The sequence below is a fragment of the Microtus oregoni genome, unplaced genomic scaffold (genome assembly GCF_018167655.1).
Source record: "Microtus oregoni isolate MIOR12 unplaced genomic scaffold, Mior012 000006F_ref0000085, whole genome shotgun sequence".
Lineage (NCBI taxonomy): Eukaryota > Metazoa > Chordata > Mammalia > Rodentia > Cricetidae > Microtus > Microtus oregoni.
Window position 1 is genome coordinate 57,010,379 of NW_024543065.1, and position 19,041 is coordinate 57,029,419.

General features: G+C 51.6%; 1 protein-coding gene across 2 annotated transcripts in view; it reads right to left on the minus strand.

Annotated features, from left to right (window-relative positions):
• Ryr1 (ryanodine receptor 1) overlaps window positions 1-19,041 on the minus strand; it is a 127,066-nt gene that overhangs the window by 63,688 nt on the left and 44,337 nt on the right. For both annotated transcript variants that reach the window (XM_041653298.1, XM_041653297.1), the window contains exons 34-53: window positions 18,030-18,642; window positions 15,724-15,984; window positions 15,215-15,415; window positions 14,777-14,888; window positions 9,844-9,990; window positions 8,503-8,776; window positions 7,722-7,836; window positions 7,502-7,634; window positions 6,841-6,935; window positions 5,766-5,901; window positions 5,377-5,563; window positions 5,185-5,293; window positions 3,900-4,020; window positions 3,636-3,805; window positions 2,521-2,741; window positions 2,337-2,427; window positions 1,347-1,487; window positions 831-994; window positions 647-725; window positions 411-500 (exon numbers count right to left, since the gene is read on the minus strand). In XM_041653298.1, coding sequence (XP_041509232.1) covers window positions 411-500; window positions 647-725; window positions 831-994; window positions 1,347-1,487; window positions 2,337-2,427; window positions 2,521-2,741; window positions 3,636-3,805; window positions 3,900-4,020; window positions 5,185-5,293; window positions 5,377-5,563; window positions 5,766-5,901; window positions 6,841-6,935; window positions 7,502-7,634; window positions 7,722-7,836; window positions 8,503-8,776; window positions 9,844-9,990; window positions 14,777-14,888; window positions 15,215-15,415; window positions 15,724-15,984; window positions 18,030-18,642 — 3,460 coding nt within the window. The remainder of the gene's footprint in view (window positions 1-410; window positions 501-646; window positions 726-830; window positions 995-1,346; window positions 1,488-2,336; window positions 2,428-2,520; window positions 2,742-3,635; window positions 3,806-3,899; window positions 4,021-5,184; window positions 5,294-5,376; window positions 5,564-5,765; window positions 5,902-6,840; window positions 6,936-7,501; window positions 7,635-7,721; window positions 7,837-8,502; window positions 8,777-9,843; window positions 9,991-14,776; window positions 14,889-15,214; window positions 15,416-15,723; window positions 15,985-18,029; window positions 18,643-19,041) is intronic.

Here is a 19,041-nt window from a genome sequence, read left to right on the forward strand (position 1 = left end):
AGAGCGGACAGAGGAAGCAGAGTTGAGAGAATAGGACCAGAAGAAAAGCCTGGTTCAGTTTCCCTGGTCTCTACAGGCTGAAGGGGAAGAACACCCCCACTAAGGGCTAGAAAGTAGGAAGTGGAGCAGTCAGGATTCGAAGCCAGGACTCTAAGCTTCTTTGTAAACAAGTGTTTCAAATACAATCCTAGTACCCATTTTTCAGAAGCCTCAGAGAGGTCTCGCTACCAAGAACTCTTTCTAAGTAAAGGGACATGAGGGTGCTGGGGTCCTCAAAGGGAAGCAGCCAGTCTTGCAGGAGGGCAATCCATTAACAGACACCAACCTATGAAGTGCCTCACTCTTCCCCGGACCCCTAGATTTTGGAGTTCCATTCTGACCTCTGACTTCAGGCCCTAAAGTTTGGTCACCTTCTCTGAAAAGGTCTTGTAGGGTCTCAGCATGGGGTGGGTCTTGAGCTCTTCATCAGGGTTCTCCCCGTAGGACCAGTTGTTCTGGATCTAGAGGTGGAGGCAAGGTGAGAGGTGGGGGCAGCCTGCAGGGCTGAGGGTCCTAGGGATGGCTGCGGGTCCAAGACAACCCTGGGTCTCAGAGAAGACATGGGGCTTGGGAAAAGAAGGAAGGCAGAGGGGACCCCGGGGTTTACCTTGTCGAAGGCCCATTTCTCGTGGGTGTACTCTGCAAACTTGTTAATGAAGGAGTCCAGCTTCTCTGGGATGATGACGCTGTAAGTAGAGATGGGACCACAGGCAGTGGGGTGGGGCTTTCGTCTCCTTCTGGAACCTTCCTTTGCCCAACCTAAGCCCGCACTGTCTGTCCCCGGGTCTCACTTGAGAGTCTCCACAGGCCGGGGATCAAAATTGCCTTCAGCATCCACTGTGGCTTTTTTCTCCGTCTTGGACGAATAGGAGGCGTCTACGTAGTCAGGAGGCAGCGCCCCCGCAATGGCACACAGACAAGGCATGGCTATTCGGTAGAGCTCCTGGTCGTATTTCTGAGGGTGCCAGGGACGTAGGGGAGGATCATGCAGGCTTCCCTTCCCCCTAATGCTACAGCCCCAACCCACTCTCTTCTCTCTGAACCCACAAAGCTGCTAGTCACTCTCCCTACAACCCAGGCCTCACTTTGTCCTGTTTTGTTTGTTTTAGACAAGATCTAATGGAGCCCAGGCTGTCCTTAAACTTGCTATATAACCCGAGCGACTTTGAATTCCTAGTCCTCCTGCTTCTCCCAACCCCTGGACACAGGTGTGTGCGACCCCATCTGACAGGGATCTCATTCCAGATCTTCGAGATTGAACCCCAATCCTCCCACAGGCTCCTTTGAGACCCCATGGGTGCCCAGACCTTATGCGCCAGGGAGTCAAAGATGCCCCAGAAGAGCTTGCGTGTGAGGTGCAGCTCTTCCTCAGAGGTGACCCCGAAGTTGGCCCAGCCTGTGGGGAGGCAGTAGTACTTCCAGCAGCGCTCGTAGTGGTTGGTGAGGAGCTGGGAGCGGAGACACAAAGGGAGGCATAAGCAGGTGGCAGGCGGCAAAGGCCCCAGGAGGCAGCGGGTGTCAGCGCTTGCAAATGAGATGCTAATAAGGGGAGGATGATCTGCTCGTTAGAGAACGGGCCTGGATAGCTTATTATGTAGAGTTAGTGTTCTCAATGGGAGCCATGATGGGCATTAAACTACGGCTGTGGTTTGTCTGTTGTTTTCACAGAAATAGGCAAGCTAAGAGTCTCCTGGTAGAGTTGTGTGCACACTAATGGGATGATCTGTGCTTATGCAAATGAGTATGGCAAATAGAAACATAGGCAGCGCCCCATGGTAATCAAAAAGGCCTCCACTACCCAATATGCAACTTGGAGTTGGGGCTAATTTAGGAATCTTATGCAAGACAGTAAGGGGGGGGCAGCTCCTTATGCAAACTAGCATGCAAATGACAAAGTGGGAGAGACAGTATGCAAATATTCAGAATAGCTATGGTACTGTTTATTCAAATAAATGCAGTCATTTAAATACTGGAAGGCTGGTGGTCTGGGCATGTGAAGAAAATGCTAATGGGAGAAAATAGTGCGCCCATGAAGATATATGTTAATTGAGGCGGGGGCTGGCTTACTTAGTTAGGCAAATTAAGCGGTAATTAGGGAATGTTAGCAGTGCCAATGACGCATAGCGAATGTTATGGGAATCCTAGTCTGCAAATGAGGATGCTAATTGGCTTCCTCGGGTTCGTTGTCCGCTAGTTAGCTGTGGTGGGCGTGGCTAATAGGACGAGCCCACTGGTCCGGAGGCAGAGTCAGAGTGCGCGTGAGCAAAAGACAGGCTCCCGCTGAGGCCCGCCCTCACCTTGAGTGGCATCTTGGCGAACTCGTTGAGGATGGGTACGTCGAACACCAGGCGTCGAAGCAGGTGCTGCAGCATGGACGGGCGGATATACCTGAGGAGGACACGCAGAGAGGGGGCAGAGAGCTCATACGAGGCTCCGCCTCACGGCCCCGCCCACGCCGCACCCACCCGGACCCCGCCTCACCTGCAGAGTGCCATGAGGCAGTCCTCGATGACATCACGTTGTGCCTTGGTGAGCGAGCGGCCCCGCGACAGGCGGTACACTGTATGTAGCATGGAGTCCACCATGATGGCGCGGTGCTCGGTGCCCGCAAAGAGGGGCGCGCACTTGGTGATGAGCGGCAGCACGGCCAGGCACAGGTAGCGGTTCAGCGCCAGCGCCATCTCCGTGGTGCTGAAAGTAGCCTGGGATACAGGGTGAGGTCATCAGGCCCACGGCACACCCTAGTGTTGCCTTGGTACCGAAATTTCTAATCAGTCATTCTCCTAACTCACTCACACTCCTCCAGATCTCTACCCACATCCTTATTACCTGGGCAATAAGTAATAAATCTCTCTCTCTCTCTCTCTCTTCTCTCTCTCTTCTCTCTTCTCTCTCTCTCTCTCTCTCTCCCTCTCTCTCTCTCTCTCTCTCTCTCTCTCACACACACACACACACACCAGGAATTGATTACCGAAACTCATGACTCTGATTTAGCTGTTCTGTAATGTCGACCTTCTACAGGAATTCGTGTAGCCCAGGCTAGCCTGGAACTGCTGCTCATCCTGGCTCTACTTCCCAAATGCTGGGATTACAGGCTGGGATTGCCCAGGCTTTTGTTGCTGCTTTGGGTTTTTTGTTGTTGTTGTTGTTGTTGTTGTTATTGTTGTTTTGAGATGGGGGTCTCATTATGTAGTCCTGGCTGGCCTACAACTAGCTACATCTAGAACTTGCTACGTAGACCAGGCCGACCTGCCCCTGCCTCCTGAGTGCTGGGATTAAAGGCGTGCATCACCATGCCCAACTCCACTTTGGGATTTTAAGGCAGAATTTGATTGTAGCCCAGGCAACTCACTGTCCTCTGGCCTCCATCTCTGTGGTACTAGATTAAAGGTGTGTGTCACTACACCCAGCAAATGCTTTCTCGTAACTGAAGGACTGGGGATTCCTACTCACTCTGAAGTAAAACTGTTTTCCATGGGTTTTGTTTTCTATCACGATGGTGCAGGTGAGATCGGGAAATGCAGGCCATTCCAGTTCCGTTGATGCTGTCCCTCAACCCGTCCTGTGTGGGTGACTAGCTAGGTGGGGCTGCTCACCGTGTCCAGTGAGGCGGCTGCCCTCAAGTCAGGAAGGAACCCCACATCCAGCACATGGAGCAAGAAGTCCTGGTTCTCGATGCCATACACTCGGTCCAGGAAAAGCACCATGGATGCCTTGTGGTCAGGCACGAAGGAAGCAGACATCTTTGGCTGTACCAGTGCCCCATCTACGGGCAAGGAGGGTGGGGTGTTGTTAGCATGTGTTTCTCTCCCCTTGCTCCCTCCCAGCACCACTCCCTTGACATCTCCTGCCCCATCTACCTTTGCCCAGGGTGGGGATCTGCAGTGGGAGGCTGATGATGCCCACAAGGTCGTCCAAGGGCACAAGGGACCGAAGGATGGCTCGGATCCTCAGGGCCTCACCCTTTCCAGCTTGGATCAGCTGGAGATGGTGGACAGAATAGGCAAAATATCAGACAGCTCTGACCCACTTGGGCACTGTTCCAACCACTCTTGACACGCTGATGGTAAAGCAAGCCTCCCTTTGTGTGTATGCGTTGTATGCATATGTGTGCACACATGTGTGTGCATGTGTATGCAAGTACATGGGCTTGCTCCTACACCTCCGAGTGAAGATCCAAGTTGATGCCAGGTGTCTTTCTTTCCCTATTGCTCTTCCCTTGTTTTTTGAGACCGGGTCTCACTGAACCGGAAGCTCATTGTTCCAGTTAACTTGGCTGTCCAGTGAGCCCTGGTGATGCCATTTTTCTGGCCATTGTTTCTTTTTTGGAGGGAAGTGTTTTGTTTTGTTTTGTTTTGAGACAGGATCTCTCTGTTATATAGCCCCGGCTGCCCTGGAACTTGTTATGTAGGTCAGGCTGGGCTGTAACTCAGAGATCCACCTGCCTCTACCTCTTGAGTGTTAAGACTAAAGGCACGCACCCCCATCCCTGGCTCTTTATTTTGGCTTATTAGGGGGTGCATATGCTATGGTGTGCATGTGGGGGTCAGAACACAATGAATGGGAGTAGGTTTTCTCCTTCTACCACACGAGTCCTGGTGACTGAAATCAGGTTAGTGGCAGGCACCTTTACACACTGAGCTAGTAGCCCCTTGTTTGGTTTTTGAGGCAAGGCCTCACATGTCCAAGTTGCTGTGTAGCCAAAGATGACCCTGAACTTCTGACCTTCTGGATATTACCTTCCCAGTCCTGGATGACTGGCCTGGTCCACCACACACAGCGGTGTTGAGACAGGGTCTTGTTATGTTGTGCAGGGTAGCCTCAAGCTCCCAGTACTCATGCCTTTACAGTGCTGTGACCATAGGGGGGTGTGACAGGTACCAGCGTAGCCCCATTCCCAGCTCAAGTCTCATTGATGACCATCTGTGTGCACCTTCTCCACCCCTCCCCCAGTCCTCTGAGTCTCCACTCCATTTCCTCCACTGGGCTCCATGGGATGGGGCCCGAGGATGTCCTGGTCATGAGTGTGTGGGACCACACCCACAGTGAGCTCTATGAATGTTGCCTGGGGCCTGAAGGCTGAGGCTGAAGGCTGGCCACTCACACCCAAGCCTTTCCCAGCCCACCTGACCTCCCAGGGCTCACATGCATCTCAGGTGCACAGCGTCCCAGCAGGTCGATCAAGGCGGCATAGAAGGACATGATGGCATGTCCCAGGTGCACCCGGTTTTCCTCTGGAGGCTCCTCACCAAAGCTGTAGGGGAGAAGGTGGTGGTGGGAGGGGTCCAGGGGCATGGTAGTGGTGGTTACCATACTGCGAAGGAGACAGGGACTCACTGCTCACGTCGCCGGTCCCTGCGGACACCTGGTCCATCCCGTGCAGGGTCCTCGGAGATGCGGATGGCTTCCTCTATGGCAGCCAGCAGCCCTGAGCCACCCTCGCCCCTCAGGGCAGGTCCGAAGCACTCAGGTTTTCGGATCAACAGCCGCACCACAACATTAGCGTTCTCTTCCACACTCTCACCTGGTGCCCAGAAAGGTCAAGAGAGCTCTTGAGGGGACGCCCACGGAACCCCAGAACCCAGCACACCCAAGGATAATGCCAGGTCCTGTTGACCCTCAGACACACTTAGCGGGATCCCCTTGGGGAGGCCATAAGCTCAGGGTATGGATATCATTAGAGCGAGGCTTTAGCCAGTGACCCCACACCTCCCACCTCGCCTCACCATTGACAAAGACGGCAAAGCGCAGGAAGTCCAGGTAGCGTTCACCCCCACAGGGATTCCACCCAATGTCAGGATATCCTTTGGCCAGGAGCATGGAGCAGCTTTGTAAGCCACAGCCTGCCAGGTATGACACAACCTGCAATGCAGAGGGAGCTCAGCCCAAGACTACTCTCCTCCCTACGGTTCAGGCTTACTATCCCGGAGCTCCTCAGCCCCACACACCTCCAGGTCCTCAGCAAGCTAACCCTAGGCTTATCTGCCTCAGCTCCATCCATGCTGTCTCCTTCCTGAGCATCCTTCACCCCCCCAGCCCTCCCCATGAACATGAGTCAGGTTATCCTTCCATGCCCATCACCTGGGATAAGATGCAGCATCCTTGTTACAGCCTCCAGGACCCCATGTGATGTCTATGACATCACCGTTCACTGCTCCACCTCCACTGCCTTTATCCCAGCCAGGGCTGCTCCAGGGACCCTGCATTGCCCCTGCCCCTGAGGTCTATCTGGCTGCCTAGATCATTCTGAGCTTTATTCAAATTTCACTTTCTCTAACCATCTCCCCAGTCCCTTTCCCTAAAACAAGGTCTCTCTGTGAAGCCCTGCCAGCCTGGAACTCACTCTGTGGACCAGGCTGGACTCAGACTCACAGAGGTCTGCCTGCCTCTGCCTCTGAGTGCTGGGATTCTATCTGACTTATAAATGCTTTTAAGGATGAACTCATTAGTGCTCCACAAAATCATGATTACATAATCACCAAGCAGACTGAATGACAGAGGTCAGATGACGCAGTCCCTTTTCCAGGTCACTTTAGTTAGGGAGTGGAACCGTTGACTTTAGTTGCTGAACCCAAAGCCCCCTGGAGCCCCAATTGGCCTTGACAAGCACCAAGGCCACCCAGTGAGGATGCGTAGCCTATAGAACTGCTCCCAACCCCTTTCGTCAGCAGCTGCTGGTGGCCCTTCCATGTTAGTTTCCTCTGATTGGGCCCTGGGATGGCTAACGTCAGTCTGAACGGGGTGATTAGAGACAGCACGTGCCCACACAGAAAGGCATGGCTAGGCTTCCTCCCGCCACACCTTTTCCAGGTCTTGCTCTTGCAATGCCAAGGCCAGCTCGTTGTTATCAATGACAGAAGCAGCTGCCACATCCAGGGGCGTGGAGCCCTGCATGCCTGTGGGGACCAAGAGTGATCAGAATGAATTTGGGGGATTTATCGCTGGGTTCCCACTCTTTTTCAAAGAGTTATGTGCATCCCGTGTGTGGTGTGTATGTTTGTGTGTGTGTGTGTTTGAGTGTGTGTGTATGTGTGTGTACAGGTAGACACAGAGGCCAGAAGAGGGCGCCAGATCCTTTGGGGCTGGAGTTACAGGTGGTTGTGAGTCACATAATATGGTGCTGGTATCTGAACTCTGGTCCTCCTGATAGAGCGATAAGTGCTCTTAACCCCTCCCCAGACTTGATGGTGCCACCTCCTCTGGGAAGCCCTTCCTCACCACCCCTTTCCACAATGGGCTAAGCTGGTCTGTGCTTTTCCCTCTGGGCTGATGGAGTCTGAGACTGAGCTTTATTCCCTGGCTGTCGTGTGAGCTGTGGGTCAGTCAGCGTTGTCTGTGTCAGCACCCTAATTGCTTTTTGGGGTGGGGGAGAGTAGGGGGTGAGATAGAGTCTCATGTAGCCCAGGCTGGCCTCAAACTTGTTATGTACTGAGAATCACTCTATGGCCTCTGGGTTTCTCACCCAGGCCAATGCCACTGTTCTCCAGCAGGTAGCTTAGGTGGTCAAACATGGAGCGCTGGTTCTGCCGGCTGATCCGGCAGAAGTAGCAGAGGAACCGGCAGCAGCTTGTCACCATCTTGGGGAAGCGTATCTCCTGCAGGGGGTAGGAGGGAGGGCCAGCAGTGAGTGCCCACACTCTGTGACCCCTCCCTGAGCTCCTGCCCCCATCCAGGCTCCTCACCTTCGACTCGCCACCCCCAAGGACGTTCACCATGACCTCCATGACGGTTTCGTGCATGCCCAGCGCTCTCATCAGGTTTGGGTGCTGGTAGAAGACTTTGTTATTCATGATGTTCCTGTGAGCAGACAGAGTGGGTGGGGTTAGCAAGCCTGGGGGTGGGTGGAGCACAGCCTGGGGGTGGGCGGAGCACATCCAGGGAGAGCCATGGTCACCATGGTGATAACAGTCTGCGCTCTCTATGTGCCTTTTGCAGATCCAAATTCATCCATCCTTTTTGGTTTGTTTTGTTTTAGTTAGGTTTTGAGACAATATCTCACTCTGGTAGCCCAGGATGGCCTAGAGTTCACAGTCATCCTCCTGGATCCTGCCTCCCAAATGTGAGGTGACAGGTATGAGCCACAACCTAGCTCTTCACCCATCCTCTTATCCACTCTGGGAGACCATCTCACCAGCCTCATTATTAATATTTATTATTATTATTGCAAAACAGGGTCTTACTATATATCCCAGGCTTGTGTAGCCCAAGATTGCCTGGAACTCAAGATCCTCCTGCCTCAGCTTCCTGAATGCCACCAAAAACTTGCTATCTTGTTACTATAAGCACAAGTCCCCAAAGCCCCATGGTTACTCTGTACAGGGTATTGCCGTTCCCTTTGTTACAGGGGAAGACTCTAAGCTCAGAAATAGCAATGGTGCCAAGAGTCCCACAGTGAGCAGGAGCTGTTAGGACACTGTGGGAAGGACGGCAAAGCACCCGCTAGCCGGCAGGGGGCGCACTCACCCGATGCTCTGGATCATGAGGTTTTCCTCCTGGGGACCCATCTGCACAATGAGCAGCGAGCGGATCTGGCCCAGGCACTCCAGCAGGCTCATGGTGTCCTCCACCGAGGACGGCGAGATCGTGTAGGCCCTGGGCAAGGCGCGCAGCAGCTCACCGAGCCCATCGTATTGTCGGTGAAGGAGACTGAACATGGCACGAACCAGCTCAGGGCTCTGAATGAAGTCCTCCTGCGCCCAGCGCACCACCGTGTGGGACACCAGCTCCTGCAAAGACTCTGAGAAGAGGTTGGGACACTAGGCTGTGGCTTTGAACCGGAAGAGAGGGAAGCCTTTCTCCGTCACTAACTGCCTTGTCTTCCACTTGCCATAAGCACATGGATCCAGATAAATTTTCTATTGTCCCAAGAATCAATCTCTTTCTCCCTCTCTGCCTCCCTCCCTCCCACCTCTCTCCCACCCTTCCTATTCTTTCTTCCTTCCTCTCTCTCTCTCTCCCTCCCTCCCTCCTTCCTCTGGACTCTGCAGTCACCTGTACTCATGCACATAAACACACACACACCAAACAAATAAACAATAAAAATGGGCAGGCTGTTGTGGCTCACATCTCTAATCCCAGTACTCAGCAGGCAGAGGCAGGAGGATTTAAATGAGTTTGAGCCCAGCCTAGTTTACAGAGTAAGATTCAAGTCTACATAATGACACCTTCTCTCTCTCTCAAAAAGAAAGAAAGAAAGAAAAAGTAGGCTCAGACTCTCAGACGTCTACCAGTATCAGAGTCTGCCTAGAGTGTGGCTAATAAACAGTTTGCACTGAGACACCGAACATGGACCATGTGTTTCTAATTCCTCGGCATGGTAATCATTTCACTATGAGAGAAAATGGAAACGAGGACCACAAGGAAACAGGAGCCATCGCAGTGCTGGAGCTGCCCCATCCCAGGCTAGATGCACCACTACTCTGGTAGATGACATCACTACACAGTCAGCTGCAGCCTGGACACTTGGGCCACATCTCCAGTACCCTCTTCTTCCCCAGCTCTTGCTCTCTTGTTTCCCTCCCTCCCTCCCTTCCTCTCCTCTCCTCTCGTCTCTGTCTCTCTCTCCTCTCCTCTCTGTCTCTCTCTCTCTGTCTCTCTTTCCCTCTCTCTCTCTCTCTCTCTCTCTCTCTCTCTGTCTCTCTCTCTCTCTCTGTCTCTCTGTCTCTCTCTCTCTCTCTCTCTCTCTCTCTCTCTCTCTCTCACACACACACACACACACACACACGTACGTGTGCTTCAGAGGCAGTCTCCCCGACCCTTGGGTTGCCCTCCCACCCTGTCCCTGCCCTTGTCCCCAGTCCTCACGAGGCTTGTGCTCCTCAGCTGCCGGCTCCTCCTCGGGTTTCTCCTCTTTCTTCTTCACCAGCCGCACTTTCTCCAACAGGCTCATCAGGCGGCTACCCAGCGTGGTCTCTTCCTCTGGCTCCTCTTCCTCCCCCTCCAGCTGGATTCCTGGAGGCCAGAAGGATGGGATGTACCTTGAGTGCTTGCTTAGCATCCGTTGGGCCATTTGTTCACCCCTTCCCCTCTCTCACTCAGGCATATGCTCTGAGTTCTTCATCCTCCTCCTCCTGGGTCCATGTGCTTGCCCACTCAGTCAGTCTAGTAGGAACTTGCGGTTGTTTGTTGGGCTTGTTTGCTTTTTCTGAGGCAGTCTCACACACTCTAGGCTGACCTAGAATCCCTGTTCTTTCTGCTTCCCCCTCCCCAGTGCTGGGATGACTACGTGCTGACAGGCCTGGCTCTGTTTAGTTTCATTAACTTGGAAAGTAATTGCTGGATTTTTGAGACAGAATCGTGTAGACCAGACTGGCCCTGAACTCCCTAGGGAACCCAGGCTAGCCTCAAACTTGTAAGTGATCCTCCTGCTTCAGCCTCCTGAGCACCAGTGTACGCCACCATTCCCTTTAATCAAGTCACCCAAATATGTTCAAAGGACAAAAGAGAAAGAAAAGAATGAATAAAATGTCAAAAAAATTTAAAGAAAGCATGCTGCCATGGAACACCCATCAGAGAATTTATCACCACTATTATTATTACAATTATTATTAATAATTAGTGTGTGTGTGTGTGTGTGTGTGTGTGTGTACTGAGACAGGGTCTCATTATCCTAGAACTCAACTCTGTAGATGAGGCTAGTCTCAGATTAGCAGAGGTTGACCTGCCTTTGTCTCCTAAGTGACATGTGCCACACATTGGGCTGACTAGAAATGAGTAATAAAGAGGTAGATATTATAAAGAGAACCCCATAGATAAGTACAGAGCTGGGTTTGTGGTGCACGCCAGTCATCCTAGCACCCAGGAAGTGGAAGCAGGAAGATCAAGACTTTAGGTCATCGTTAGCTACACGTCCATTTCAAGGTCAGGCTGTCCTACATGAGAACTTAACTTAAAATAAAAATTAGTAACCACACATTTTCCAATAAAGTATATTTTAATTTAGAAAGGACTTTTTTCTTTTTTTTCTTTTTTGAGACAGGGTTTCTCTGTGTAACAGCCCTGGCTGTCCTGGAACTAGCTCTTGTAGACCAGGCTGGCCTCAAATGCCCAGAGATCCGCCTGCCTCTGCCTCCCGAGTGCTGGGATTAAAGGTGTGCGCCACCACCACCCGGCTAGAAAGGAATTTTTAAAAATCACTTGGAGAGGTATGGATTTGAGTGGTAAGAGAAACTGTGATCTTGAAAGGGGGGTTCAGAGGGCAAGGGTGTGAGTGGCTCAGTGGGTAAAAACTCTCATTTCATAAGCCCCATGAGCTGGGTTCAGTCCCCGCAATCCTGATGAAGCTGGATGTCAGGGTGCACATCTATCATGGCAGCACTCCTGTGTGGAGAGGCAAGGTGGGAACAGGAGAACCAGCCAGACACTTCCACATGCAGCATGGAGCAGAGACACGAGAGAGCTTGTCTTGGAAATACGGCAGGAGCTGGGCGGTGGTGGAGCACACTTTAAATCCCAGCACTCGGGAGGCAGAGGCAGGTGGATCTCTGTGAGTCTGAGGCCAGCCTGGTCTGCAAAGTGAGTTCCAGGACAGGCTCCAAAGCTACAGAGAAACCCTGTCTCGGAGAGAAAAAAAAAAGCAAGGTAGGAACCAACTCCTGCAAGTTGTTCTCTGCTTCTGCCCAGATGACACGTACCTCTGCAGTCACACACCCATATATGCACAGGGTACATACACATGCATCTGCAGTCACACACCCATATATGCACAGGGCACATACAGTACATCTGCAGTCACACACCCATATATGCACAGAACACGTACACATGCATCTGCAGTCACACACCCATATATGCACAGGGCAATACACATCTGCAGTCACACACCCATATATGCACAGGGCACGTACACATGCATCTGCAGTCACACACCCATATATGCACAGGGCACGTACACATGCATCTGCAGTCACACACCCATATATGCACAGGGCACATACACATGCATCTGCAGTCACACACCCGTATATGCACAGGGCACATACACATGCATCTGCAGTCACACACCCTTATATGCACAGGGCACGTACACATGCATCTGCAGTCACACACCCATATATGCACAGGGCAATACACATCTGCAGTCACACACCCATATATGCACAGGGCACATACAGTACATCTGCAGTCACACACCCATATATGCACAGGGCATGTACACATGCATCTGCAGTCACACACCCTTATATGCACAGGGCACGTACACATGCATCTGCAGTCACACACCCATATATGCACAGGGCACATACACATGCATCTGCAGTCACACACCCGTATATGCACAGGGCACGTACACATGCATCTGCAGTCACACACCCTTATATGCACAGGGCACGTACACATGCATCTGCAGTCACACACCCATATATGCACAGGGCACATACACATGCATCTGCAGTCACACACCCATATATGCACAGGGCACATACACATGCATCTGCAGTCACACACCCGTATATGCACAGGGCACATACACATGCATCTGCAGTCACACACCCGTATATGCACAGGGCACGTACACATGCATCTGCAGTCACACACCCTTATATGCACAGGGCAAGTACACATGCATCTGCAGTCACACACCCATATATGCACAGGGCACATACACATCTGCAGTCACACACCCATATATGCACAGGGCACGTACACATGCATCTGCAGTCACACACCCTTATATGCACAGGGCACGTACACATGCATCTGCAGTCACACACCCATATATGCACAGGGCACATACACATGCATCTGCAGTCACACACCCATATATGCACAGGGCACATACACATGCATCTGCAGTCACACACCCGTATATGCACAGGGCACATACACATGCATCTGCAGTCACACACCCGTATATGCACAGGGCACGTACACATGCATCTGCAGTCACACACCCTTATATGCACAGGGCAAGTACACATGCATCTGCAGTCACACACCCATATATGCACAGGGCACATACACATCTGCAGTCACACACCCATATATGCACAGGGCACGTACACATGCATCTGCAGTCACACACCCTTATATGCACAGGGCACGTACACATGCATCTGCAGTCACACACCCATATATGCACAGGGCACGTACACATGCATCTGCAGTCACACACCCATATATGCACAGGGCACATACAGTGCATCTGCAGTCACACACCCATATATGCACAGGGCACATACACATGCATCTGCAGTCACACACCCATATATGCACAGGCATGCATACACACACGTAAATACATTTAAGTAGGTTGTAGAGATTTACTAATCTAAAAGACAGAATGAAAAAAGCAAGAGACCCTGAGAGACTTTGGGACACCATAAAACAGAATACATTCGTAATGAGATTACCAGACAGAGAGGAGAGAGAAAGAGGCCAAAACAGACTGAAGAAATAATTGCTCAAGACTTTCCAACCTTGATTTTTAAAAAATACTAATTTACATTTTCAAGAAAACAAAATTCCAAATAAGAGCAACTCAAAGAGCTCCATATCTATACACTACAACAACTCAAGCCGTTGCAAAGCAAAGACAGAATCTTGAAAGTCAGGCAGAGAAAAAGTGACTTATCATGAACAAGGGAACCGCCATAAGATTGTCGATGATTTTCCATCAGAAACGAGAGAAGACAACAGCAGCCAGCTCTCCTGCACTGAACCAGCTGACTATATAGACAGCTTCAGCCTCCCAGTTATTTTCATCCATTTTCTTAAAAATTCTTATTTATAGGCCGGGCAGTGGTGGCGCACACCTTTAATCCCAGCACTCGGGAGGCAGAGGCAGGCGGATCTCTGTGAGTTCGAGGCCAGCCTGGTCTACAAGAGCTGGTTCCAGGAAAGGAACCAAAAGCTATGGAGAAACCCTGTCTCGAAAATTAAAAAAAAAATTCTTATTTATCTGTGTGTGTGTGAGCATGCATACATGTGTGCATGCCAAGACACACATGTGGAGACCAGAGAACACTCACAGGAGTTGGTTCTCTTCTTTGACAGTGTGGGTCCTGGGGACTGAACTGAGGTTGTCAAGCTTAGGAGCAAGTATTTTTACCTGCTGGGACATCTTGATGGCCATTCGTCCATCCTTCTGTCCATCATCACTTGCTTACAGCCAGCTACTCATATGCCCATCCTCCCGAACACTCATTAGTCATATCCTCCCTCTGATTATCTGTCTGCTCAACCATATATGTATTCAGTCATTCACTTACTCATCATTTTATAGCGCCAATACATGTTTCTCTTGTCTTTGTTTTTCACCAAGACAGGGTCTCACCATATAGCTCTGGCTGTCCTAAAACTCACTACACAGACTAGGCTGGCCTTGAACTCTGAGATCCACTGCTTCTGCCTCCCGAGTGTTGGGGTTAAAGGTAGGTGCTGCTACTCCTAACTTAAAGATTTATTTATTTTTATTTTACATGTATGAATACTTTGCCTGAATGTAAGTCTGCACACCATGTGTGTGCCTGGTGCCTGAAATGGTTAGAAGTCATTGAATACTCTGACTCTGGATTTACAGATGGTTTTGAGTTGTGTGTGTGTGTGTATGTGTGTGTGTGTGTGTGTGTGTGCCGGGAATCGAACCCAGGTCCTCTAGAACAACCAGTGCACTTAACCACGAAGCCATCTCTCCAGCCCCTACGTGGCTGTTTAAGATTAGTAAATCTTACTGAAACTTTAGGAGAGATTGCAAAAAAAAGTTTGGGGGCAGAGCTCTCTGAACTTCTCGGCTTACCACAGTGTGCCAGCAGGTCTTGGTGAAAGTTAATCAGATCCTGTCGGATTTCTTCAGGGAGAGGGCAATCTTCCTCATCTGCACCATTTTTAAATTGCAATAGCATGTTGATCTAGAGAAAGATTAAACGCTAGAATAAAGGCCTTCAACCTCAGAGCAGGGTCAAGGGTCATAGATCCAACTGTAAGTCTCTCTCTAAGGTTATGAGCCCCAATGTGAGCTAGTGAAGAATATCTAAGAGACTAGAGGCGGATGTTAGGGGCAAGGGGCACGATCAGTCTCAGGTGACCCAGTGGCTAGCTCGGGACAGCTAGAGGTCAGTACGTAAGTTCAAGGGTCGAGCACCAGTTTTGAAGGTGATCACCAATCAGCTGGGACTGGGGGCATTTGAGGTTGGGGTTTAGACAGTAAGGCCTGCGGGGTTAGGGGTCAGAGGACCTGCTCCTGGGGCGGAGAACGGAACTCTCGGGTGCGTCTTGCGGTCTCAGCAGCACTCATGGTGAAGGCTTTCATGAGGAGGCCATAGCGACCCCGCTGGTTGCCCTGGAGCCTGTCCACATAGCACTCTGCGAAGGCTGCCAAGGACTCCACACGGTGCTGCAGCTCTTGATCACAGAAATACTCCAGGAGGTGACACATCTGCGGGTGGGGGGACAACCATGCAGCAGGAGGCATGGTGGTGAGACCATCAGGACTGCTTTGAAGCTTCCAGTGTTTTCTCCTCCCTCTCCAGGGCCCTGCCCAGGTTCAAACACCATCCATCACCCGCTGGGGTCCTTAAGTTTCCTCTCAAGCGGGAATCAGAGAGACAATCCAAGGTAGAACCACCCCACTGCCTTCTGCACTTCCATAGCTCCCCACTGCCACTGGGCACAGTCCAGACCCAGGCTCCACCAGACTGAGCATCTTTGAGCCCAGAGGCTGAAAGACGGGAAAACCCAGCCCACCTGTAACTTCACAGACTCCGGCAGCTTCATCTGGAGCAGCCCCTCCTCCAGCTCTTCTTTCTCTTCTTCTGCTGCCTCCTCCTCTTCTTTCTCCTCGTCTTCCTTCTCATGTGCCTCTTCCTCCTCATCCTCCTCCTTCTCCTCCTCTTCCTCCTCCTCTTCCTCCTCTTCCTCCTCCTCCTCTTCCTCCTCAGTGAATACTTCAGGCTCAATCATCTTCAGGATCTGCTTCACATCCTCATCACTAAAGACGCCCATCACCTGCAGGGCAAGGTCTGAGTCCTTTCCAGGGCCTGAGGGACCTCCTGGTCGTACCCTAGCCCCACTATCCAGACCTCCTTCTCTCCCACACACCAGGACCGTGCCTGCATTGGTTGATATGGCTCCTTCTGCAGGCAGAATGCCATCTCCACATTGCTGTCTCTTTCATTAAGATCCCCCAGTACGGTGGGATTAGAGTTAGACATGATCAAGTTATACAGTGTGTGTGTGTGTGTGTGTGTGTGTGTGTGTGTTTCTATAATTGTTAAGGAAAAAACTCTGTAAACCTCCCCCAGTTTACATCTGTGCCTCACCCACACAGCCCAGACCACATCATCAGACATCAGCACCACTCCTTCATGGGTAGGTGTCCTTTCTCTTAAGCCTGGACACAGTTGACTCTGAGACAAGACACGCTCTACACCCGATAAAGGTCTACACAGGTCGCAGCACACACGGGCACTCACCTGATCCAGTGAAGATGCTAATAGACTGAAGAATGGAAGGGAAGTTAGGAAGCAACAAAAGAGAGACAAAGGGAGACAGAGGAAAAAATGGTAAGAGGCTAGAGATCGGAAGGGGAGCTGGGTGAAGGACAGAGAGAGAGACGAAGGGAGACAGAGGAACCAATGGTAAGAGGCTAGAGATTGGAAGGGGAGCTGGGTGAAGGACAGAGAGACGAAGGGAGACAGAGGAACCAATGGTAAGAGGCTAGAGATCGGAAGGGGAGCTGGGTGAAGGACAGAGAGAGAGACGAAGGGAGACAGAGGAACCAATGGTAAGAGGCTAGAGATCGGAAGGGGAGCTGGGTGAAGGACAGAGAGACGAAGGAACGGCGGAAGAGTGACAGACGAGTGAAATGAACACATGCTGCATAGGCGGCTGGACTATGTGGTCATTTGACCGAGATTGTCCCTCATAGCCTATGTATTTGCATGCTCGGTCTCCAGTTGACAAACTGTTTGGGAAGGACCAGGAGGTGTGGCCTTGTTGGGGGAGGTGTGTTTCTTTGAGGCTTTGAGGTGTCAAAGACCACATCAGGCCCAGTGCCTCTTTGCCTGCTGCCTGTGGATCAGGATGTTCCTGCTCCAGCACCATGCCTGTCTGCCTCCAGCCATGATGGTAACAGGCTAACCCTCTGAAAGTGTAAGCAAGCCTCTGATTAAAATGCTTTCTTTTCTAAGGGTTGCCTTGGTCATGGTGTCTCTATAGCAATAGAACAGAAACTAAGACAGACTGATAGATGCATGAGCAAAGAAATGCGTGTAGACAGAGAACAAACTGACATGGGAGTGGAGGATGGGATGGATGGACAGACTGACCTATGCACGAATATGTATGTGGTTGAATGGTAATATAAACAAAGCAAAGCATAAAATAAAGGGTGGCCAGAAGGACGGGCAGTGGACACAGGGTGGAGATAACTGGATGGATGTACACACAACGGACGGGCAGTGGACACAGGGTGGAGATAACTGGATGGATGTACACACAGTGGACGGGCACATGCATGTATGAAAAGGTAAGTGGAAGGCAGAGAAATGGATGGATTTGTGGCTGGGTATACAAACGGATGCAAGGTAAAAGGAAGGCGACTATTGCCTATATGGAAGGAATACATATCTATAAAGAAATTGGTATGTGGATAGAGCAACATGGGCTCATGTGTGAATGAACGCTAAGATAGGTGACTGATAGGTTGAAAAGTGATGGATGGATGGATGGATGGATGGATATGTTGGTGGACAGAAAAACAGAATTGGAGGTACTTGTGGGTAGGAAGATAAGGGTGTATATAAGTGAGAGAATGGAACACTGATGAATGAATGAATGTATGATTGGATTGGGAAATGGGGGAAGGAGATACCGAGAAACATAAACAGAAGCTAGGTGACTGGATCAAAGGAAAAATGGGCGGTAGATGGGAGGGTGAAGGCAGAACCGAAAGGCAGTAGAATGTACAAACAGGCGGGAGACTGCTACATAGACCGGCGCACAACTTCGAATGTGGAGGAATGGGGGAGGGAAACCCGAAGGAGCCGTACCAGGAGGGTAGACACAAGCTTGAGCACTGGCACAAACTGGAACTCCACAGAGCCGCCGACGGGATCACGAGCATGCTGTCCTCCATCTCGCACGGCTTCACCCAACATTCTCAGTGCTTTGTCCCGCAGAGCCTCCAGAGGAATGGCCGGGCTGAGGCGGGCCGGAGCTTCTGTGGTCCCAGAAGCTGGCAAGGCGGCCACAAAACACGGGGGCGAGAAATGATGCGGAGGTCTCAGCGAGGTCGTGACGCCCACGCCAGGCAGGCCATGGCGGCGAGGCCCGTCTTCTGCACTTCGTCCGGGTGGGAAGAGCGTGATGGCTCGGGTCTCCGACGTGAGGGGCACGATGTACTCGGAGAGCATGGAGCGACGGCTGCGGCAGGCGCTTTCGAGGTGGATGCTGATGAGGAGGTCGTAGTAGCCTGCCCGCAGAGGACCTGGCAAGTGCGCGTCCTCCAGAGCGTGCAGCAGCTGGGCCTGGTCCACGTGGCTACACAGAGCGTGAGCCACCCGGTTGTTACCTAGGGCGCACACTGAGCGGTAGAGTGCGAGCGTGTGCGAATGAAAGCGCTGGAGGTCCAGGCGTTCCGACAGCTCCAGGATGTCCATGCACCTGCAGCAGAGACACAGCGCACAGTCAGCGGCGGCGGTCGGGTCAGAAATGGGAGACGGAGAACTCAGGTGAATTGTTGGCTGTAGCAGGGAACCCCAGTGTCCCGCAGGGTCAGGCTCCAAGGGGGCTCTGGCTCTGGATCCAGGAATTTTTCCGTGGGCCTGCTCGACCCTAAGGGGCTTGGGTTCTCCGTACCCGACACCTGGGATTTCTAGAACAGTCTAAGATTATGGAGTTTCTGGGACAGCAGAAAACGTCTGGTAACCCCTAGATGTAGCTGACATGACCCAGGGCTCTTTCTGGAAGATTCCTGCACCCTGGTTATATCTGAGTGGGTCAGCATGAGTAGCTTAATGTGCCAGGTGGGGTGGGGGACACCTGTAATCCTAGCACTTGGGA